At 37.6% G+C, this 24,147-nt stretch overlaps 2 protein-coding genes across 2 annotated transcripts in view; one reads left to right on the top strand and one right to left on the bottom strand.

Moving 5' to 3' along the window:
• Positions 1 to 15,612, top strand: part of LOC149580714 (MLO-like protein 1) — a 155,423-nt gene extending 139,811 nt beyond the window's left edge. Inside the window, exons 14-15 of the mRNA XM_089814534.1 lie at positions 15,116 to 15,176; positions 15,361 to 15,612. Of these exons, the coding sequence (XP_089670660.1) occupies positions 15,116 to 15,176; positions 15,361 to 15,612 (313 nt within the window). The remainder of the gene's footprint in view (positions 1 to 15,115; positions 15,177 to 15,360) is intronic.
• Positions 1 to 16,971, bottom strand: part of LOC149580713 (uncharacterized) — a 124,278-nt gene extending 107,307 nt beyond the window's left edge. The window contains exon 1 of the mRNA XM_089814555.1: positions 16,766 to 16,971. The gene's annotated coding sequence lies outside the window, so the exon portion shown is untranslated. The remainder of the gene's footprint in view (positions 1 to 16,765) is intronic.
• Between the last annotated feature and the right edge of the window lie 7,176 nt (positions 16,972 to 24,147).

The following is a 24,147-nucleotide window of genomic DNA, read 5'->3' as shown; positions in this document are numbered from 1 at the left end:
AGACCTGGAGCTGCTACAGGCATAGTATGTCAAAGGTGGAAAGATCAACGGAGCAAGCCTTTCGAGAGGGGTGATACGCTTTGAGGCACTTGGTGGATGCATAGAGAGCTCGGGAAGAGCTGATCATCCAGTCAAAGGTAGTACCGCAACACTTGGCTCAGTGTACCCAAGAGTTGGAAGCGAAGAAAGCAGCACAGGTGGCTATCAAGGTCAGTTTGATTAAGGAGACAGTATTGTGTTAGCAGAGGCTACAGATGCAACGTGGTTTGGAGACCAGTTTGGTCAGAACAAATGTGAAAGTGGTGTGACGGAAACAGATCTATTTTGTTGTAGTAGTCAGTTAATGTACTCTGTTTTGTTAATCTATCTAGGATATTTTGTCATTGTCGTCCGGAGACGACTTTTTTCTTTTGGGGGGGATGATGTCGTCGATAGATATTGTGTAGTCAATAGGTCCCTTCGGGAAGGTTATTGTTATGTAGCCGACGGGTCCCTTCGAGAAGCTTCTTGTTATGTAGCTGACGGGCCCTTCGGTAATTGTATGTAGCCGATAGACCCCTTTGGGAAAGTTCTTCGAGAAGTATATATACACCATCCAAGATCATTGTAAATCATCATCATCATAAGCATTGTGTAATCTCTTTGGCATATGCGAATAATAAAAGGAGTACTGTTGTTCTTGTCTACTATCTGTATGCATTGATTTCTTTACCCCATGCGGTAAACAAAATGGTGGATAGGGAAACTCTACAAAAGTTTCCAAGAATATGTATAATGTGAAATGACAATCATCCAATCCCAGAACTGATTGAGATCTTTATTGATGGGGTAGTTTGGAGACAGCCAGTGTCTCTAGAGGAAGGGTTAAAGGTGTATGAATTTTGTTTGTGTGAAGAACATGACTCTGAAAGTTGTAAACAAGGACAGAATAAAGGAAAAATTGAAGAAAGGTTGTTCCGAAGGACTTTAGAGATAGCCAAGATGAAAGAAATCAAAAAAGATGAGTGAAAATTGGTGGAAAAAGGATAATGCGGAAATAGAGAATGTTATGATGTTGAAAACAAGAGCAAACAACTGTCAGGATCAAGGGCCTGGGGTCAGTGAGATTATGGATGTGGGGCTAGCACAAGTTTTAGATATAGAAAGAGGTGAAGGCTCAAAGAAAACACCACAAAGGGAAAAAATGATTGGTGAAGATTTGCAGAGAAAGATGGGGAGGGAGAATGATGAAAATAGGAGGGAACTGAGGCTAAGGGAAGAAAGGGGGGAGAGGATGGAAGACAAAACTAAAGAAGAAACTGAAATAAGGGTTCGAAGGGAAGGAGTGGGAACTCAAAATCCCCAGGAGGAAGGAGGCCAGATAGTAATGGTGTCAGAATGGCCAGAAGAATCACAAAAGGAATGGGAGGAGAATGAAGGGTATATGACTGGGCAGGATGGAGAAATAGAGGGGGGGATTGGAGAATGTTTTTGAAATCTCTCCAATAAGAAACCTAAAAGGAAGATCCGGGGAATCAAGCTCAGAGGAGAGTCTCAATGGGAGGATGAACATAGAGATGCAGATGATGATGATGACTTCTTTGGGATGAAGAAAATATGATCCTTAAAGAAAAATGAACCATTGAGAAATCAGAAAGTAACTATTGGAGAGAGCCAAAAAAGGGGAAGAACATTAAATGCATTGATCCAGAGAGCAAGAAGTGCCAGAGGTCAAAGTAAACTGAAAACGAGAAGGGGAAAGAACCCCTCCCAGAAAGGATGAAGATCCTCTCGTGGAATGTCAAGGGCTGCAATGCCCCTAACAAAATGCGTTTGATCAGGAGAGGCCTGGATCAAGCAAAACTGGATATAGTTTTTATGCAAGAAACAAAGATAAAGCTGAAAGATGTAAAGAGGATGAGGAAAAAGTTGTTTAGATGGGAAAGTGAATGGGTGGCTGCTGAGGGAGCCTCAAGAGGAATGTGTGTATTATGGAAGGAGACAGTGAATGGAATTATAATGCAAATGAGAAAGAATTGGCAGTGGTTAAAAGTCTCCTGAAAACAATTAGGATATGAATTCAATGTCCTTAATGTTTATGGTCCAACTTAGAGCAGAGAGAAAAGAGAATTCTGAAAAACACTAGTAGAAATGCTGGAAATCTTACAAGATAAAATTACTATAGTAGGAGGTGATTTCAATGCTATCTTATACCCAAAAGAAAAAAAGGAGGTACTAGTTGGAGGTCTACTTCATAGGAAGACTTTTCAACCTTCGCTATGGAGATGGACTTATCAATATAGTAATATACCCTTTAAACAAGGGGATTTTACATGGAACAATAGAAGGCAAGGGTTTGTAAATATTGCTGAAAAATTGGATAGGTTCCTTTTAGGGGGTGACTGGACAAAACTTGATTGGTCTATGGAAGCTGAGATTTTACCTATACATGGATCAGACCGCTTCCCTATTAGTCTAAGAATACAAAAGGAACTCACCCCTGATCGTTGCCCTTTCAAATTTGAAGCTATGTGGCTGAGGGCAGAAGGTTTCAGGGAGATGGTAGCAAATTGGCCGAGGGAAGCTCTGAAGTGGGATGGATACATGGTCTTTAAAATCTTTAAGAAGCTTCAGTATATAAAAGGAAAACAAAAGGTGTGGAATAGGGAATCTTTCCAAAACATTGTTAAAAGAAAAGAGGACTTGGAAGCTGAACTTAAAACTTTGAATGAAAAAAAAGTCCAGGAAGGGATGAATGAGGATGATTTCAAAGACGAAAAGAGGCTAAAAAAAGAGTATGTTGAGACCTTGCAAAGAGAAGAAGTGTTCTAGAGGCAGAAATCAAGAGAAAGTGGCTGAAAGAAGGGGATAGAAACACAGAGTTCTTCCATAATTCAGTCAAAATAAGAAGAGCCCCCAATAAAATATTTTCAATCAAGAATGGAGTGGTGAGGTGATTTGTGACCCAATCTTGATAAAGAAAGCAGCAGTAGATTTTTTCAAAGATAGAGGTAGAGCGGAGATTGAGGAGGAGGCTTTAGATGAGGATGTTCTGGAGTGCATTCAGAAATGCATTACAGAGGAGCAAAATGAAAGGTTAAATGCTGCAATCTCTAAAGAGGAAGTGAAAAAAGCATTATGGGGTCTGGGAAAAGACAAGAGTCCAGGACCTGATGGGGTCACAGGAAGTTTCTTTAGACTCATTTGGGAATGTATAGAAGACGAAATATGGGAGATGGTGGAGGAATCTAGAAAAGGAGGGTTTGTTCTTAAAGATTTGAATAACACCTTTATAGCCCTAGTTCCAAAAAGGGATAAATGTAACTCCTTTGAGGATTTTAGACCAATCTCTTTATGTAATACGGTTTATAAAATCATCTCAAAGGTAGTTGCCAATAGGCTAAAAGAGGTACTGAATGCTGTAATATGAGAGAAACAAAGTGGATTTGCCCCAAGAAGGTCAATTTTTGAAGGGAAGATCATAGCTCATGAAATGATCCACTCAGTTAGAACAAACAAACTTAGCAAAATGATGGTAAAGTTGGATATTAAAAGAGCTTATGATGAGGTAAATAGAGTTTTTTTGCTTCAAATTCTTGAAAATTTTGGTTTTAAGGAGGAATGGATTAGATGAGTAAAAGGTTGTTTAACCTCTATAAGGTTTTCAGTGTTGGTTAATGGAAGTCATCAAAGTTTTTTTGAGTTGAAAAAGGAATTAGGCAAGGTGACCCTTTATCTCCTTTCCTATTTATAATTTTGGCTCAAGTATTTGAGAGGTTAATCAAAGAAAAAAGGGTAAGAGGCCTGTGAAAAAAGGTAAAGGTGGCAAGGGGAGTGGACCCAATCTCACATATGTAGTTTGTGGATGACACCTTTCTCACGGATGAAGCTTCGAAGCAAGAAGCTAGAATTATGAAAAAAATCTAGAAATTTATGGAAAAGTATCGGGACAAAAAATAAATTGGGCAAAGTCTGAGATTTTCTTTTTTAACACGCCTCTTTATAGAAGAAGAGTTATTGGAAGAATTTTGAATATAAGACAGGGAATTCTTCCGAGTAAGTATTTGGGAATCCCTTTATTCCAAGGGCATAATAAAGGTGAAGTGTGGAAGGGATTGGCAGAAAAATGTCTAAGGAAGATGGAAGGCTGAAAAGGTAAGTGGTTGACTTCAGCAGGAAGGATTTTAATGCTAAAAACTGTGGTTTCAGCAGTCCCTATTTTTTCAATGATGTGTTTAAAAATCCCAAAGAAGGTGATTAATCTAGTGGAAAGGCAGATGAGAAAAAATTTCTGAAGTGGGGCGGGAGAGGAGAAAAAGTGGCCTTTACTAAAGTGGGAAAAAAATATGTAGGCCCGAGAAGTTTGGTGGGGCAGGAATTAAAGATTGGAACACAATGAATACAGCTTTAGGGGCCAAGTTGGTGTGGCAGTTGGCAAATGATGAAGAGCAATTGTGGATAAGGATTCTTAAAGCTAAATATTTGGATTCTAATAAGAATATAAGGATTTTAACTATCCAAAATCCGATTAGAGGTTCTGCAATATGCAACTTTATTCTATCATGCAGACATGTCATCACCGATCATATTTCTTGGGTCATACGTAACGGTAATAGGGCAAAGTTTTGGGAGGATTCTTGGAATGGAAACAAATCTTTAGATGAGGAAATAGGAGATAATGATATGAAACAGTTTTTGTGTGATTTTTGGGGCAGGAATGTGAGCAATTATATGGAGGAAATTGAAGGGGTATTTGGGAAAAAATGGATGTGGAAAGACTGGAGCGTGGAGGACCTTTCTAAAGAACAGCAACAATCCCTAAGAGAGATCTTTAAGAGAAGAAAGGTTTGCATTATTAATAAGGACGATAAGATTAGCTAGTGTGCAGCAGCCTCAGGTAAATTTTCAATCTTGGATGTGAAATGTTAGACACTAAGGTGGAAGAATGTTTTGAAGCTTGGGATTTGTGTTGGAGTAAATAAATTATCCCAAAGGCTGGAACATTTACCTGGCTAGCAAAACAAGGCAAAATCCTAACAGGGGATAGAAGACAAAGATTTGGGTTTCAAATCCCTCCAAAATGTGTTATGTGTGGATTAGAAGAGGAGAGTGCGGATCATTTATTGTTAAATTGTAACATAGCAGCAAAGTATTGGAGTTGCCTTCAGGAAAAATTGGGTTGGGCTGGACCATGGAGCCCCTCTCTTAAGGCTTTCTTTATCTCATGGCTGAGAGGAGGAAGAAGAAACTTCTTTGAATGCATTTGGAGAGTAAGCCCCTCAATTGTGATATGGGAGGTTTGGAAGGAAAGAAATAGAAGGATATTTCAAGATAGATCAGAGACAATTGATCAGCTTCTAAAACGGATTGATCATTCTATTGAAGAAGTGATGAATGCAGCAGTTTTTAGGAAAAAATTATCAAATTGTGTGTTCATGAACTATGATAGGACAATTCAGAAAATGTGGTTAGGGAAAAAAATAGGGAAGGTAGGAGCTACAAAAAATGCAATTTCTAAAACAAAGAAAAGGGAGGAAGCGAAGTGGGTAGCTCCTGAAAAAGGCTGGTTAAAGTGAATTTTGATGGGGCTTCTAAAGGAAATCAAGGAATTCAAGTGCAAGATGCATTATTAAGGACTATTTAGGAGAGACAATGACTTATGGAGCATTAAGGTTGCAAGATGGGACAATAATGAAGCAGAGTTCCAAGCAGCATTGTTAGCATTAAAATGTGTAAAAAAATGTGGGGGAAAAAAAATTGTTTTAGAAGGAGATTTGATGGTGGTTGTTCAGGCAGTGAGTAATAATTCAATTCATACTTGGCACCTAGGAAATTTGTTAGAGTCTATTATGGAAGAGTTAAATGGTTTTGAGGAGTTTCAAATATGTCACGTTTTTAAAGAAGCAAATAGAGATGCGGATGCTCTTTCAAAATGGGCAGTAGGTTTAATTGTTGATGGGATGCCAATTTTTTAAACTTGTAGCTATTGGGAAGTATTGAACGAAGAGGTTTTTTGCATTGATTAGTTGATGACCTTTTTAAGAATGGTCAAATGCTTTGGAAAAATGAAGGAATGACGATTGACGTCATAAAGGACTATCAGAAAACTGATGAAGAGATATGGAAAATCGGCAATAAAGGCTTTCATCATGACAAGAGGTGGTAAAAGGTCTCATTTGATGTGTGTAGATGGTTGATGGGACGCTTCTTAAGTGTGAATGCAGTCGGAAAGCAATATATAGTAATGGGAGAAGATCTATTCTAACCACCTAAACACTAATCTAAGGAAGTGATAGTGACGGAATTGAAAGGCAAATGGAGGCGACTTTTACCTTTAGAACGAGCAAATGCCAAAAGGCTTTATTCGGGCCCGTGTAGGACAAGAGGTTGAAATTGTTGCTCAAATGCCCAACGCCAAGAGTGATGGTAATCATTAAGGAGACAATTGGAGACCTATTTCAAAACGACACCCACAATTGGAGGATTAACGCGGATACTGCTGCAATAATAATGGCATGGGGGCTGGAGATTGCAAGCCTGCTGGATGAGGTGGAGTGGGTTATGAAAAACTTGTTCCCGGATGCTCTAATTGTGGGAATGGAATCCCTTTCAGAATGGGTGTGGCCGGGGAAAGGCTTCGACTACAATGCATGTGATGAAAATTATAAAGAAGGCTTGAGAAGAGGCAAGGTGGGTTTCCTGTGGTGGCTGACAGGGGTGGATAAGGAAGGTTATAAGCGAAAATAAAGCTGGCATGGGCTAAATTGGTGACGAAAATTGGGAGCTTCCTAGAGGAGAGCGGTCAAAGGGTTAGAGGCTTCTTCATTACTCACCCAAGGAAGAGGAGAAGTGTGGGTGGAAGAAGGATAAAGAGGATGGACAAGATGAAATTCCCAATAAGGGTGGAAGAGTGATGAAGTAGGCAAAGAAAGTTTGCCATTTTGAGTTAAAGTTTTTTCGTGTCTGAAAGTCGATGGACAAGGATAAACGTGACTGCTGAAGAAAATTTTGAGGATGGTAAGTGGCACAAAGTAGACATGCAGATCAATTCAACAATAAAAACAACAGTTTTTAAGGGCAGTTTTTGGTAAGACCCAGGATAGTAGAGCAGAGACGTGCGTGAATGAAGTGTGACCGAGGTGAAGCAAAGGCCAAGTGACGGAATGGATAGCGGAAAAAGGAAAAAGTATAGATGAACAGGTGGTAGAGACTCTTTTCTTTGTCTGATGTTTATGCCAACGGCAAATTATTAAATGCCAAGATGTATATGGGTTTAGTTTATGAAGGTAGAAGGGTTAGGGGAAAGATAAAAAAATTTGTATAGTTAGTTAGATAGTTTCTAGAGATGAAACTAGTATGTGCAAAGGAAGGCTATACTTTGAAGCCAAGATATAATATTGTAAAAATGATATTTTAAATAATATAAAATCTTATTACTAACCAGAAAAAAAAGGGCTTTTATTTATAACCTCCAAATTCCCTTTTGTTGTCAAAATATAACTTCACTCAAGAAGCTTCACCACACAACATTAATTAGAAGCTTCCAATAGATTCTCTCACTTGACTTGTCTTAACTAATTAATAAATGGCACTTTCCAGTGATAACTCAACTCTTAACTTAAGTGAAATTATAAAGTTAAATTAGAAGCTTCCAATAAATTCTCTCACTTGACTTGTCTTAACCAATTAATAAATGGCACTTTCCAGTGATAACTCAACTCTCAGCCTAAGTGAAATTATAAAGTTAAATTATAACTTTATAATAAGCTATTTAATAATTGATAATAATTTGGCCACTAAAAATATAATAACTCCCAAAATACTCATCATTTAAATGTCATCTGAAATAGGAGTCATATCTATTATTTCTCCATGTGACCAAATGCACTTTCCAAAAATAGAAAGGGTCCACCTCAATCAACACCAACTTACCACAAATAGTAAGTACACAAAAACTAAGCACAAACAAAGTCCGATCTGAGCCAAACAAAGACCAAACTGTAGCTTACTAAGATGTGGAGAAGATAAGACCCTCCCAAGCCAAGCCACTGCCACAGAAAACCCTCTATCCACAATAATTAGCCTACAAGGATCACAATAATAGGCTAATCCCTGAAACACCAATGTTGGGGAAAATGGGGACATTACATAGTCTATTTTCATAATTTTTTTAAGCACAAAATCCAAGGTTGTAAAATGTTAAACAGCCCAAAGGTAGAAAAATGGACGGATTCACCCTATTCGCCTGGGTTCCCTAGATCCTACCTGGGTTCATCCAAAGGAAACCCAACCCTACTTGTTTACCGTATGGGGTAAATGGTTTAATGCATACAGACAATAGACAAGAACAGCAGTACTCCTTTTATTATTCGCAGATGCCAAAGAGATTGCATAATGCTTCCCCTAATTACAATGATCTCGGATGGTGTATATATACTTCCCAAAGAACCTTCCCGAAGGGGTCCGCCAGCTACATAACAAGAACCTTCCCGAAGGGACCCATCGGCTACATAACAATAACCTTCCCAAAGGGAACCGTCGGCTACACAATATCTACCAATGACATCATCCCCCCCCAAAAGAAAAAAGTTGTCTCCGGATGACAATCACAAAATATCTGAAACAGATTAACAAAACAGAGTACATTAACTGAGTACTATAACAAAATAAATCTGTTTCCATCACACCACTTTCACATTCGTCCCATGCCTGCACCAAACTAGTCTCCAAAATATATTGCATCTACAACCTTTGCTAACACAATACTATTTCCTTAGCTGACCTTGATAGCCACCGGTGCCACTTTCTCTGCTTCCAACTCTTGGGTACCCTGAGCCAAGTGTCGTTGTACTACCTTCAACTGGATGATCAACTCCTCCCGAGCTCTCTATGCATCAGCAAAACAGCTTCACGTCCAACACCTACTCCAAGTGCCTCAAAGCGTATCACCCCTCTCGAAAGGCTTGCTCTGGTGCTCTCTCTACCTCTGGTACACAGAGACTCTATGCCTGCAGCAACTCCAAGTCTCAGCAACTGGTCACACTTCCCACGACTGATAATTGCACCGATTAGGGGTCTAGGGGGGCATTGCCCCCAACAGGGTTGAGGGGCAGCGCCCCCGCCGCCAAGATCAAATTAGCACTCTGAAACCCACACAAAACTGCATGGAACACACTATTTTTGTGATTTTCTTCTTATCCCACACTCTTTTTGGCAACTGCTTGTGTTTTACTACCTGTTTCTGTCTTTCCCTTCCCTTGGGCATCATTCATTTTGAACATTTTCGATCTATCATTTTTTCTTTTCTTTTTTTGCTCCTCTTCTGACTGCTTCCTTCTGCTAATTTGTGAGCTTCTATTGTATGGTTAAACAATTCCTCAATTGTACAACTAAATGATATAGACTTCAGACTTCTGCTCTAATTTTGTTCAAGTTATTTCATCTCACTGGTCGTACGGCCTTTCCTTGAATACCTTGCAACTTTGTGAATGGCTCCTTTTTGCCATACGGGTTTCTATCTTGCTCTCTGTTGTCACTCCTTCCTTTGTCTACTTCGTACGTACAGTGCCCAGTAGATAAATTGTAATTGTCGTACGGCAATCTCTGCTTACTCTACCAGATATCATTGTACTGTGTCTACCAGGAGAAGTCACACTTCCGTACGGTGGATATCGAGAGATATATATTTTTGTTGCTCCTTGACTGTAAGGTCCGTACGGACATAAAGCTATTAGAAGTCGTATGGTGGAAGTAGTGAAAATTGGCCCCTAAACACTATACGGTTACTTCATAAAATTGTCGTACAATGACATTAATTAGAAATCTGTACGATGCTGATTAAGATTATAACTTCTTCTAAAGTCCGTACGGTGAAAGAATACAATCTTTGCTGGTTTTTTTGTACAATTATGAGGGTCTTTTAAAAAAATCCGTATGGTGCTTTGAAACTGTTGTACGCTGCCTTCCATCCCTACTTAAGCTACCATATGGTGACTCCCTTCTTTTTTTCTTTTTTTTTCTTTTTTTTCATTTCTTTTCTTTTTTTGACAAAAATTTATACTGCTCCTTGATATTCATCGACGACGGAATAGGTCGCGCCTGATATATTTTCAATTTTGAACCTTCACCATTTCCAAAATTTTCTGCCTGTCCAATGTCCACAACTTTATTGCTCCATTATCACCTACTTCCCAGATCTAGTATGGCTCGAGCCATTTGACTTTAAACTTGCCCAGTTTGATTTCGTTCCATCTGTCATACTTCAATACTAGCTGGCTTGGTCGGACCTTGTTCAGTTTCACGTGTTTATCATGCCACGCTTTGCGCCTGTTCTGCGTCACCTTTGTGGCCCATTGTGCCAATAGCCGCTTCTCCTCGAGTTTGTTCAAATTATACAACCTTTCCCTCAGGCTTTCCATGTCAGTGCGATCCTCAAACTCGATATCATAAATTTTGTCGGCTGCCACTCCTTGCCATCAATAATTGTATTCTTGATTTTAGAACCTTCACTCCGTACTACTGAAGCTTTTATTAAACCCTTACTTTTTGTTTCCTGTGCAAACCGTATGATGTGTTTTCCTTGCTACCGGCACCTTTCTACTATATCTGTGGTTCGACGTAACATTTTCTTTCCACGCAGTCCGTTCACTGTGTTTCGTACAATGGAATCTTTCCTTTTTCTGGGTTCATACTATATGTTCTTCCCTTCAGCTTCAGCTGTAACTGCCTTTCCTTCTTCCGCTTCTTTGTATTCCTTCAGACATTCATTTCCCTCTTCTTTCTCACCTTCGTCGACCCTTAACATATTACAGCTCGAAAAGAGCTTGTAATCCTCCATCTGCCAGTGGAAAAGACTGTTCATCGAATCCAAATCATTGTCCGTCAATCCACCTTCCAACCGTAGGACTCCTTCCTCATTGGGTTCCAATCGCTGCTTTCCTTCATCCTCTTCTTCGAAATCAGATGATAGACTTCTTCGCCCACCATTTGTGTGTGTAAATTAATAATGAATTTTCGTCCTTTGCTTTCCATTGATAGTGTATTCTTCTTCCAGTCATCCTTAACCTTTGCTTGTACAAGCCATCCTCGGCCCAGAATGGCGTCATATCCTTTCCTCTTCAGCGGGATGACAACGAAGTCGAGTAGGAACAGCTGTGTTCCAATAGTCACTGGTTGTGCTATCAGGATTCCCAACAGTTTGATCCCATGCTAGTCTGTCATTAATAATTGGAAAGTAGGTGGCCACAACGTCGGTTGTCCCAACTTCTTCCAGATATCTTCCAGTAACACATTCACGCTTGACCCTTCGTCCACAATTGTGTCTGTCAAAATAGTCCCTAGAATTTCCATCTCAACGACCACCGGATGTCGTCCAGATGTGAGGGCTAGCAGCATCAGGTCCTCTGCACATGCTCCACTTTCCCTCTCCCTTCCTTGTTCCCCTGATAATTTAGCAACTAGAGCGATGTTTGTGAGTGTCGATCAGAGTTGAGGCATTGTGAGGAGCAAATCATTTATTTTGACTGGTACTTCAGTTTGTAATATCTTTCGTACGATGTTCTGTTCTGCACAATTTCTTGCTGAGGTACCAGTAGTGTCCTTCAAGTGTGCTTTCTCCACCTACATCGCCTTCTCAATTTTCGCTCGTGTTTCCTCTAATCTCTTCTTTTCCTCCGTCGGTTCGGGGTATAGTTTTGCTTGCTTCCGTGTGATTGTTAGAACCTCCTTTTCATTCGCCCTGATGGTGATCAAATTCACTCCTGATTTCAAGCACTTGGCATCTTCATGATCTCTAGGACCGCACCATCTGCATAACAACTTTGGTGCGTTTTTCGTTGTATAGTCTCAGGCAAAGTGGCCCCACAAATTGCAAGCTCGGCATTGTACCATCAGGTAGCCATTCGCATCATACTGAATTCGGCTACGACTCCCATTATTATTGTTGGCATTGTTGTTTTTCCCTCGTCTATTATTTTTGTACCCTCCCGACATGGCACCCTCATTACTGGTGTTTCCGCTCCCTCTCGACGCGGAAGCCTCCTAGGTCAGGAGCACTTGTTGAGGTCCTCTTGTTTTCATATTAAAGGGGCATTCTTTTGTGGAATGTCCCATGATCTCGCAGATCTCGCAGAACTGGTTCTTTGGACAGGATCCCTTCGTGTGACTTTTTGTCTTACATTCTATGCACCATAGCTCATTTCCCTTCGTCTCTTTCTGCATGTTCTCAAATTCCTTCATCATTCGGATCATATCCTTCTAGAGAGCTCGGACCTTCTTGCTGCCCTTTTCATCGTCGCAGCTCTCTTCTTCCGAAGACACATCGTCATCTAAATCGAATGAGCTACTCTTCTTCTTCTTTTATGTTTTCTGTTCACTTTCTAAGTTCATTGACCGATTGTATAGTTCAGTGTATGACGATGGCAGCACAATCTTCATTTTCTTCCGTAACTTCGGTCGTAGTCCTTCAATGAACCATCTCTTTTGCAACCCATCTGCTAGCTTACTTTCCATCTTGTTTATTAATTCTTTTAATTTTTTGGCATATACTCGAACTGTTTCATTTTTTTCTTGCTTTGTGTTGTATATCTCTGCTACGATCTCATTGTCGTCACGCAGGAATTGAAATTCGATGATAAATTCTTTTTTAACTTCAAGCCAATTGGTTAATTTTTGGGGATCCATGTCGGCAAACCAATCAATAGCTACACCCCTTAGGGTTGCCGAAAATTGTCGGACCCATTCATTTATGTCTGTTATGCCATTCGCCCTCCAAATTGTTTCCCATGTCTTATAGTGTCGGATTGGATCGGCTGCTCCATCACCATCAAACTTTGGCAACTTTTCCTTTGGTCCCGCCATTACTATTTGAGGTTGAGGGATTTGTTGTGTACTTGCGTTGTTTTGCACTCCTACGTTGTTTTGCACTACCGCATTGTTTTGCACACCCGCATTGTTCTGCACACCTGCGTTGTTCTGAACACCCACGCTGATTCGGACAGTCATTTTATTTTCGACAGTCGTGCTATTTGGTGAAGAAGGGTTTTCATCAAACAAAGTTGTCTGTTCCGGAAGTGTATCTCGGATGAAGAGTTCACTCCACGCTCATGTTTCCTCGGCACTCCGAGCTATGCAAGTTAATCCCCTTCCATCTAGATTCTCTTCCCTCGACGCATGCAGGTTAAAAAATTCCTCCCTTGCTTCTTCCACCAAATCCAACTGCTGTCGAGTCTCTTCTAGCAATTCCTCAGTGCTTTGGTGTCCGTCAGTAATCTGTTGAAACCTTCGTCTGCGTTCGGCCTATTGTGCTAAAATTAAATTCCCTTGTGCTATGCGTATTTCATCATTTTCCTTCAGCTTATTCTTGTTTTTGTTCAGCTGATTCGGCATTAGTCTTCATTCCTCTACCTTCGTTCCAGGTCCATCGAGCAACGGCTCCAAATGTTTACCGTATGGGGTTAATAGTTTAATGCATACAGACAATAGACAAGAACAGCAGTACTCCTTTTATTTTTCGCAAATGCCAAAGAGATTACATAATGCTTCCCCTAATTACAATGATCTCGGATGGTGTATATATACTTCCCGAAGAACCTTCCTGAAGGGGTCCGTCGGCTACATAACAAGAACCTTCCCGAAGGGACCCGTCGGCTACATAACAATAACCTTCCTGAAGGGACCCATTGGCTGCACAATATCTACCGACAACACTACTCTCTTGCATCTTGACGATATTTGGCTACTGTGCAGGCTTATCCAGTAACATAGGTTAACAACATGAAAAAAAAAATTCCTTTGTTTAATCTTGGTTTGATTTGTAGATGTTCTATAAAAATTGAAGAAGATATGATGCTGATATTCTCTTTGCAATCAAGAATATTTATTGAACCAATATTTGCTTTAGAAATTTGAAAAAATGTACAGATAAAGCCTCATTGTAGTTCATGAATGACAATGAATTCCTGATGTATGAATGCTATCTTCTAGCTTTCTCTTCTAGGCTTGAACTGTTCGATCAGGTTGGAATGATTCAGTCCTTTAGACTACCTTTAGTCAACACACTATTCTCCGAAGGCATGAATTTATAGAGGGCATGAATGTTTATACATAAACTTGACAAATAATTAACAATGTTTATTCATAAACTTGAGAGATAATTGACATTTTAAAAAAGAGGCAATTTTCTTTGTACGACTTTTTTTGGAATCTAACGTAGATTTTAGATCCTGTGAAGCAGCCCTGGACAAGGAACATATTTTATATTTTGTGCTAACTATAAGCTCTGCTGGTGTCATCCTTATTAACAGCATTTTCTTTTCATCCTCCTGCCCTGGTTGCCGTTTTTAACTTGTCCACAGCTTTTGCTATGGAGTAAATCCTACTCCTTTTTTATTTTTTATTTTAAATTGATATTTAAAATTTTAAGATCGTTTATTAATTATTATTAAAAAAGAAAGATGACAGGCAATCTACACAACTTTGAAAACCTGAAATTGTGGACTTTGACATTACAACCTACAAATTGGCGGCAATGACTATCACAAATTTATTGTAATTTGTGACAGACATATGATTGGTTTTTTTGGGCAGTGAAGAAATATCACTCCACATTAAAGGACAAAAGTAAACTAAATTTACCAAGTCTAAAGCAGCTTAGAGGGATAAAATAATTGCTGTTTTGGGTCTATGTTGTGAAATTCGTAGAATTGAAAATTATAAGAAAGCGTGTAACGATGGCTATAAACTCCACAGCTGAAAATAGGAGAAGCTTCTTTCTGGATTGTATATGTTTTGCCATGAGAAATCTCAGAACAATAGTTTAGTGTTGTTTTTTTGTGCCTGAGAGAGGTGATAATCATCCAATGGTAAATGAGTTAGGAATTGATTAATTGGTTTCTTGTGTTGGTTAATTATTGGTAATAAGTAATAGGCATCCTTATTATAAATCACTTGGAACTTCAACTTGGACACTGTGTTATATGTAATCTCAGAACAAGAGTATTAATCATCCAATTTGAACTAACTAATAGATTTCTTGTTTTGTTTGATTATTAGTACTATAAATCATTGGAAATTTGACTTGGAATGCATGTATATGTAAGTTATGGAAGTGTAAATGTCGCCACTTGGTGCTGTGCAGGATTCTTATTCAAATCCTTTGCAGCTACATTACATTACCGCTTTATGTCCTTGTCACACAGGTTATCCACAACCTGCTTCCCTTGGACAAATTGGCTTCTTAATTACCATTGATTTTCAGACCACTTGCAACTTTTGGAGATAGAAATATTTATGCATTTTTCTTTTCCTCTGCTCACACAACTGATAATTTCTATGCATTCCTAATAATGATATATTATGCATTTGTGTTTCTTCTCTATTCAGATGGGCACCTCATTCAAAAAGGAAATTTTTGAGAATAATGTTCAAGACGGACTCTCGGCATGGCGTCAGAAAGCCAAATTCAAAGTCAAGGAAAATCATATCACCAAAAATGAGGGCACTTCTGACAGAGGGGACATACAATTGCCTAAGATCAACAGCAGTATCATATCTCGGATGCAGTCTAGGCCAATTAATAACACTGCATCAGAAATTGCACCGGAGACCAAGATAGAAATCCCAAATTCTCAATAGGGAAAAAGAGAATCAGTTATCATCTTTCTGAATTAGTTATAAATATAGGCACAAATCTAAGTTTTTTATTTTATGGAAATTCAAACGGCGAGCCTTGTAGCCCAACAGGGACATAAAACCCGCAAGCACACCAGCCCAGTGAGGGGCTAAACTTTTATTTTCGTTTCTAAAGGGGAATTATTTTCGTTTCTAAAGGGGAAAAAGATTCTTTGGATCTTTTCAGATGTGTAGATAAATAAGATATTGACTAGAAATATCACATCTTTCTATTTTCTGTGGGTGAAAGTGTTTCTTTGGAAATTCATTTTCTGTGGGTGAAAGTTAGTCATTGATGTCGCATATTATACAATTTAAATTTGACAATAGACGCTAACGGTTGCCAAATTCTATAAAGTTTGTACCTTCAAGGAAGAGTTATTTTAGTATAATTGTTTCTGAGATAATAACGATTGCCAAATTTAAGATAAACAATCAGATTCTAGAATGTGAGTAGCGGTGTTCCGAATTAAATTTAAATGGAATCAAAAGGGTCGGTTTATTTTGAAATTCCATGTAAATCTAATTTAAGATGATGTTTTCTGAGACAAAAAAGACATAACTGCGTAAGATGGTCTTATGCAGACGGGGTTTTAGTTCTTTGTACGATGTCGTTAAATTTATATCGCAAGAAGTGGTCTTTCATTCATACTGAAAATATATAAAAACTTGAATGGTACATGGTTCTTTCCTTGCCAAAGGGACAATTTTGTTTGATTTTAGTTCATCATGTCATATGTTTCCAATCTTGAGCTCTCTGACAATGGGGAGAGGAAGAAATCAATCTTTGAGGGGGACTCTGCATTTCTGCATTTAAGAGTAGTAGGATTCAATAATTTTATGTTTCGATAAGCCAAATGAAAACGATTTATTGATTTTAGTGGACTTGGTTCAGGAAAGAATTCTGCCCACCAATCCAAAAGTTTGCATGGTTTTCGAGACAACAAATCAGAGAAATTAGATAGTGGAAAGTTGCCTGATAAAGAAGGAAAAATCACGCTTTACAATAGCCATGTCAAACAGACCAACGCTAATATGATGGTGATTTTACTGTAGAATGGACAGTACGTCAAATTATAAGCAGTCTTATTCACTTGAACTTAATTTCTTGCTTTACCTGCCTCCTGGTCTCTTTATGATAACGCCTGCTAAGGTTTGCGTAATGGAGATGAATTGCAGCAAAGTCGAGAGCCAGAATGTTGTTGATTAACAAGCTATTGGCAAGGCTTAGAATATTCAAAACGAAATCATGACAGGGGAAGAGACCTAGCAGCCCTCTAAACTACCTGTGTGCATTTAGATCTCCCAGAGTGTTAAGTCTAATTATACCTACTTTTGGTATCTCAAAGTTAAGGTTTGGATGTTTGGATATTTACGGATTTCTTCGTAGAGGTCATGGAGTGTGAAGTGGTCAAAAAGTGTCATTTGAAACAGTCCATATGTTATGTTCATTCCCTTATAGTTGCTCACCAAAAAACAGCAAAGCTTCTCATAAAATGTCTCAGTAGTTGTTATGAAATGTCTCCTTAGTAATGCACAGATAGGTCAATCACCAATTGAAAAAGCTAAAAAATATCGACTATTAGTACATGTGTGATCGTTTATTGAAGGGTATCTATGACATCTACTCTATCAAAGTCATTGGACCCCCTAACAGCTATTGGGTCGCTTCCCCTACCTATGGATTCTTTGAGGAGGATATCTTTGGGTGTATTTTATATATATTATAAACTAGCAGTTGCACCCAAGGTGCAGTAGTTTAGCCAATAGTAAAATATACTTAGTATTGTATTATTTTAGCAAAAATTGTTAAGTAACAAATAAGAACGTGCATTTCTCTTTTTTTTCTCCTTTGACTAAGTGAAGGACTACAATGATAGTAAGATATATTACATTATTTGAAAATGGTGGACTACATGTTTCAATGTTGAAAATTTTCCCATTCTCTGATATTTATCATATGTTAATTCACATATTAAATTGTATTATGTTTCCAACAACCCACATGTTGTGTGGTACTTTTTGCACAACTTCTCCTACCATTTCAATTTCACAAATTTGCTCCTCCTCCTTTTCTTCTTCTTCTCCTCTTCTTCCTCCTCTTCCTCTTCCTCTTCTTGCTCCTCCTTCTCCTCCTATTCTTCTTCCTCTTCCTCTTCCTTTTCCTCCTTCTCTTCTTCCTCTTCCTCATTTTCTTCTTCTTCCTCCTTCTCCTCCTCTTCCTCCTCCTTCTTCCTCCTCCTCCTCCTCCTATCCTTCTTCTCCTTGTCCTTGTTTCCATCTTCTTGGTCCTCATCTTCTTCTTCCTCTTCTTCCTCTCCACCTCATTATATTTTTTAAATATATTTTTCAAAAATATAATTTTTCAAGAAAAATTATCATTTTTGCTTGTCTTTAGATCCAAAAACAGCAAATCATGTCATATACATAATGGACAACTACCAATCTACTTATCTTTGGATTAATTTAGATACCTCAACTAAAACTTATTAAGAATTTGATATCATTTTTTTTAAAGAATCAATCATTATTATTATTTACAATATTGAAAATATATTACTATGTATTGGTTATCATTAAATCTTAGATTTAACTTTATATATGCATGACTTATTATAATTATTTTCATTAGTTATATGTATAACTTTGCATTTTAAATTAAATTGAAATTGTAATACTTTATTGGACAATGCATATGGAACTTTACATTTTAAATTAAATTGAAATCGTAATATTTTATGAAATTTTAAATTTAAAAAATTATTTCATTGAGAAATATGTCAAATATATATACATATGTTGGATAATTGATTTATTTTAGATTTAAAAGAGTTAAAAAGTGAAATTCAACATAAATCATTTTTATGTTATAGGTTTTTACTTTGTTGCAATATATTTTGATTGAAATATTATTTATTTATTTTTTGAAATTTATTATTATTAAATAATTTTATTTATTTTCAATTTTAATCTTTTATTAAATATTATTTTAATATGAGTTTTAATATATTTCTTTTAAATATTTTATTTTGAATATGGTTTAAATTTAATAAGTTTAATTTGTTTAGAATTTAACTATATTAACCTTAACTACACTTTAATTAGATATAAACAAATTTAGAATATTAAGAGTGACTACATGTAACTTCAATAATATTTAATTTAGAATATTAAGAGTTCACTTATATTAAAAAAAAAATGAAAAGTCAAAATCTTATGTGTGCTTTGCTAGGGTTTCATGCGATTTTTCAATTTTCTTGCGCGCAACTCTTTGTCTGAGCTTTCCTTCTGTTGTTTCCACTTGTCATACCGCATTTACTGCGGAAGCTTTTAGGCAAGGTTATAATGGCCCCAGCCAGTGGTGACCCAGTTGTTGATACTAGTGTTCACACTGCTACTTCAGATAGCCATGGTGCCTCCATTGAACAAACGTCCTCGCAAATTCATACCGAAGGTTTTTCACGAGGTAATCATGATATTATCCTTCCTTTGCAAGAATTTGATGTTGCTTGTGATTGGTTAGAATAGCATATCTTAATAGGGTATTTTGTGGGTAGGACTCCTCCTGAAGTTATGCTCCGTGAATGGGTTAACTGTTGGAAATAATCAAGACTAGCTAGGTTACTAAGAGGGGAGGGGTGAATCAGTAACCTCAAAACTTTTAACAAATTCAGCACTTAACAACATAATCCATTTACCATTAATTGATCTACTCTACTACATACATGAGAAACTAAAAGATAAACATTCATGACACATGAACACAATATTTGGTGACCCAGAAACCTTCCAATAAGAAAGTAAAACTGGGGTAGGGATGATACCCACAAAACTTCAATACTAAAGTATAAAGTTGGCATATTAAGACTTACAATGATCACTTTTGATGATCTACCCTGTTAGGAGCAATTAGGACTGCTAGGTCCACCTTGTTAGAGGTTTTACAAACATACAATGCACTATGCACTCTATTAAGAGATTTAAAGAAAAGACTGTTAAGTCTACCCTGTTAAAGGATTTGAATCTGATTCACCTATTAGGATGAAACAATAGATATGGCTTACAACTGAATTTGCTGATTAGATCCTTGAAATGTTGATCACCTCTTGTGATAGATTTGATTTGACTACTCCTTATTGACCTTGCCAAATACTTTTCTCTACTGCTGATTTGCATTCACTCTTCAAAAACATTACTTTATTCTTGCACACTTGAGTATGATACAATACATTACATATATACCATCCCAATTCTCATATTTACAAGGTCAGCCAAAATACAAGTTAACACAAATATTACTGAGTCGGCCCAAATGTAGAAACTCGAGTTCTGAAAGCTAACTTGGTGACCTTCTGATACTCAACGTCCACTGCCTTACTCGGCATCATCATGCATTTGGTAGAAGTAGAGGCTCGGTCCATACTAATCACTCAATGTAGCTTCAAACTCAGTGAACATTGGAGACTCGGTAGATATAGTGTAACTCGGTAGAAATTGAATATTATGTTTACCTTGCTTGCACTTAGTAAACACTACTCATCCCATCACTCGATAGACACTGGCTTCACATCACAGGAACTGATGACTCGATAGACACTACGAAGCACGATAACAACTAAACTGCTCGGTGATAACTGTTGGACTTCACACTGCCTGTTTTCACTTGGTAGCCTCTAGAATGCTTGGTGTGAACTGTGAAACCTAGAAACCACTGAATTGATCAACAAACACGAGAGACAAAATGATGAACTCAGTAACCATACAGAATTATGAATAAGTGTTGTCACTAATGACAAACATAACTTAATGCCAACAATCTCCCCCTTTGGCATTAGTGACAAAAACACTTATTAGCCAAAACTTATGTACAAAGTTATGCTGATTTTAATTTTTGATTATTTTTCAAAATTTGTCTTTGTAATTATGTTGTACATATATTTTCACATATCTCCCCCAGATAATGTACATATAATATCATACTGAGTGTATATGCAAGTATTTCTTCTTCTTAATTTTGTACTATACACATGTTTCTCCCCAAATATCTCTTTCTCCCCCTTTTTGAGAGTAATGCCAAACAATTATGCACAACATACTTTATACAGAGACACTAAAATGTGAAAGAAACTCATAATGTACCTTAAGAATAAGAGCTAATGTCTTATCCTAGTTATCTTGCAAAATTTTGCAAGTTTGAAGTGTCACTTGAACTTTTGCTAAGAGTTCAATCATATGATCTACAATTGAAAATTTGTTATCATGGATCAATGTTTTTGAATAAGCAATATGTTTTTGCATTGTTTCCATGATTGGAAGGATCATGTTTTGGATGTCTATAAGTGTAGACCTGATCTTTGCTTCCTCTCTCAACAATTCAGCCTGCATATCAGATAGAAATCTGACCCTTATGTGATGTGTTGAGCTTGAGCTAGGGTCAAGCTGCCAATTTTGAGCACTGGCCTTCAGATCCTCAACTATCTTATTCAATTTTCCCTTTATTTCCTTAGTGTACTCAGTAACATCACATAGCTTGGCAAAAAGAGATGTTACATTTGTAAAAGAATTTTCAAGATTAGCCAAAATTGAGGAAAGCTCTACCTAATTAATAGCAATGTGCTCAAGCACCTTGTTGTCAAACTTTTTCTTAGCTTTTTTCTATCAACTTTTCTTGACCAATAGAGTCCTCATTGAATTTATTCACTGCTTCCTCTAGCTGTAACAAAATGTGTTGAGATGAATCAACATCAACACCTATAGCTTCTGTCAAGATATTCTTTGCACTTTCTATAATTCAGAACTCTCTGTCCCTTTCCTCTCTTAACTGCTTATGTCTGGCTTTCTGTTCCAGAAGTTGGCTGACCAATCTCATTTGATCAACACTTGCATTATCAAAATCCAACTTAGGAATTTCAATTTCCTTATCCAAGTCTATATCTTCATCAATTTCTTTTCCAGCAATCAAAAGTTTAAGCGATGACCTTGGTTCTACTTCTGACATTACTGCTTTGGACTTTGAAATAGAAACAATTGTATAAATAGTAGGGCTTGCTATGACAACTTGTATGGGGCCTATTAAAGGAATACTGAGTAGAATGCTAACAGAATCCAAAATTGAAGTGCTACCCAAAATTGAAGTGATTACAGGTGGAACACTAACTGAAGTACATACCATAGAAGCACTAATAGAAGTATTTTCAAATGAAGTACTTAAAAGAGCATGCAAAATTGAAGTAGACAAAACTGTAGAATTGGATGTTGTACATATTGCTGATGTCCCTGGCTCGAGAGCTAAAGAAGAGGAGGGTTACAACTCGGTGGATGAAGTGGTAGACACTTCCATTAGTGATACCTGGAGCTGAGAGGGAGCAAAGAGTGATTGAGAAGACAACGTATCTGTTGAGGTTGCAATCACACTTGCTGAAGTTGTCTCCATGCCAAATGATGTAGCAGTTTTTGGGGAGAGTGAGGAAGGGAGGCTATAACTTGTGCAGCTATCCTTACTAGACCATTCTCTTCTTCTTCTCCTTCCTTATCTTCCTCGTCGGCTTCTTCCTCTTTCTCTTCTTCACCATCCTTCAATGCCTGATAATCCTTAGCACCAATAGTGACACAAGGTGTATTATCTTCTTCATTGTCACTATCATCACCATCATTTATTTCCATTGGATCCTCTCTAGGTTTATGCATATGATAAACATTTTTCCACGTAGATGTAGCATCCTTGACTACATGCTCAATAACTTTCACCAAAATCAAACAAGTATGAAATCTCATCATCATCTTCTCTTCATTTTTCTTCATTGCTTCCTTAACCTCAGCATTGGTAAGATTTAGTAGCAATTGTCTCAAAGATTGCTCATAAATATCCTTGGTTATCTACATAGTTGATTCCCATCTAATCTTGACCTTGTCTAACAAAACTACAGGGATTTGTGAAGCAAACTAATCAGGAGAGAATTTCCATCTTCCTAACTTGTCCATGATCAGGTCTTCAACCTCTTTCTATTATGTTGGAGTCCTAGTTTCATATTTAAGTGCGTTGAAGCTATTGATTCCAAAACCTACTCTTAATTGGTTGAGTCTTTCCTGAAAAGTGGGAGGAGGTTTATTAAACACAAATTCACTATCTCCTTTCTTCTTAGATCATCTACTAAACACAGTTGTTGAGGCCTTAAGTGGCTTAGTGATAATCACCCTACCTTTCTTTTTCATTGGCTCTTCTTCTTTTTCTAATTCCTACTCTTCATCCTCAAATTCTTCTTCATCTTCTCCTTTTCCCTTGGTAAGCATAAGAGGAGCATTTGTTGTTTTCAACTTTGCTATCTTCCTCTTACCTTTACTTACCGCCTGCGGGAGCTTGATCTCAAGCTCTATTCTGGCCTTTGCTTCCTCATAAGTTCCAAAGATGGGTACCTTTGAATCTATAGGCTCATTCACCAGGGTTTCAATTATCTCATCGGTTTCATCAATATTAACTTCATAGGGAAGAGCTTTCACCCATACTATTCTAGGCCTAACTGCCTAAATGTATACTCTATCACAGTCAACTATGAAACAAACATCATTCTTGTAATCTTCAACTAGTTTTGGTGGAATTCAAAACCTGTTATTCATCTTTTCCTTGAAAACTTCAAAATAGTTGTCCATTATACTTTCAAAATTCTCACCCATTTCTGCAATAAATTCATTAATCTAGTACAAAACTGGAGTATCCTTTCTCCATACCACTGATCATTTGGAAGGGAAAAACTTTTGTACATAAAAGAATGAACAAGTTAACAAAGAACCAAATTTACATGGGTTATTCTTCGATGTTCTTATCCTTTCCATTTTCTTGTTTAGCTATTTCAACATCAAGTCTGTTAAATCATATTCCAGATTCTTCTTAACTACCTTGTAACCTAAGTCCACAGCCTCACATAGCACACTATTCAGTTGACTGGAGCTGTATATCTTATGCGTAATAATGTGAATACCAAACCTAAGTTCCACATCAGATACATTGCTGATTTTTAGTCCTCTGTCGTCCCATTCGGCTAGGATTTTCTTCTATAGCTCATCTCGACCTAGGGTTTTGGTAACTTTGACCTTATTGAGCATAGGGAGACCCATGATTCTGTGAATCATTTTCTTCATTATCAAGATTGGTTGTTCTAACCACAACTAAAAATTATGCATATGACTCAAAATATACCTAATCCATTTGATTTGGAAGTTTCTTGGCAAGTGCGGAATGTGAGTCAATCCTTTCTCCTCTAGATGTTTATACTCAGGTTTGAGGGTTCCATCCACATAGCTCTCCTAGGGCACTATCCATTTCTAGGGTTCCAATTTCTTGTGCAACACATTTGAAATGAGTACAAATATAGTTTATGAGAAGTACCTTTGATGGAATTTGTGACTGAGCTCCATTAGGGTCAAGTGATTATGCAATTGCTAGTACCAGTTTGAAATTTGGAGCCTTCCATTCGACGCCTCACACTAACATCTCCAAACCTT

This window comes from Cupressus sempervirens, chromosome 1 (assembly GCF_028749045.1).
Source record: "Cupressus sempervirens isolate cs-2001-9-10 chromosome 1, ASM2874904v1, whole genome shotgun sequence".
NCBI lineage: Eukaryota > Viridiplantae > Streptophyta > Pinopsida > Cupressales > Cupressaceae > Cupressus > Cupressus sempervirens.
This window is presented reverse-complemented; position numbering and strand designations above follow the sequence as displayed.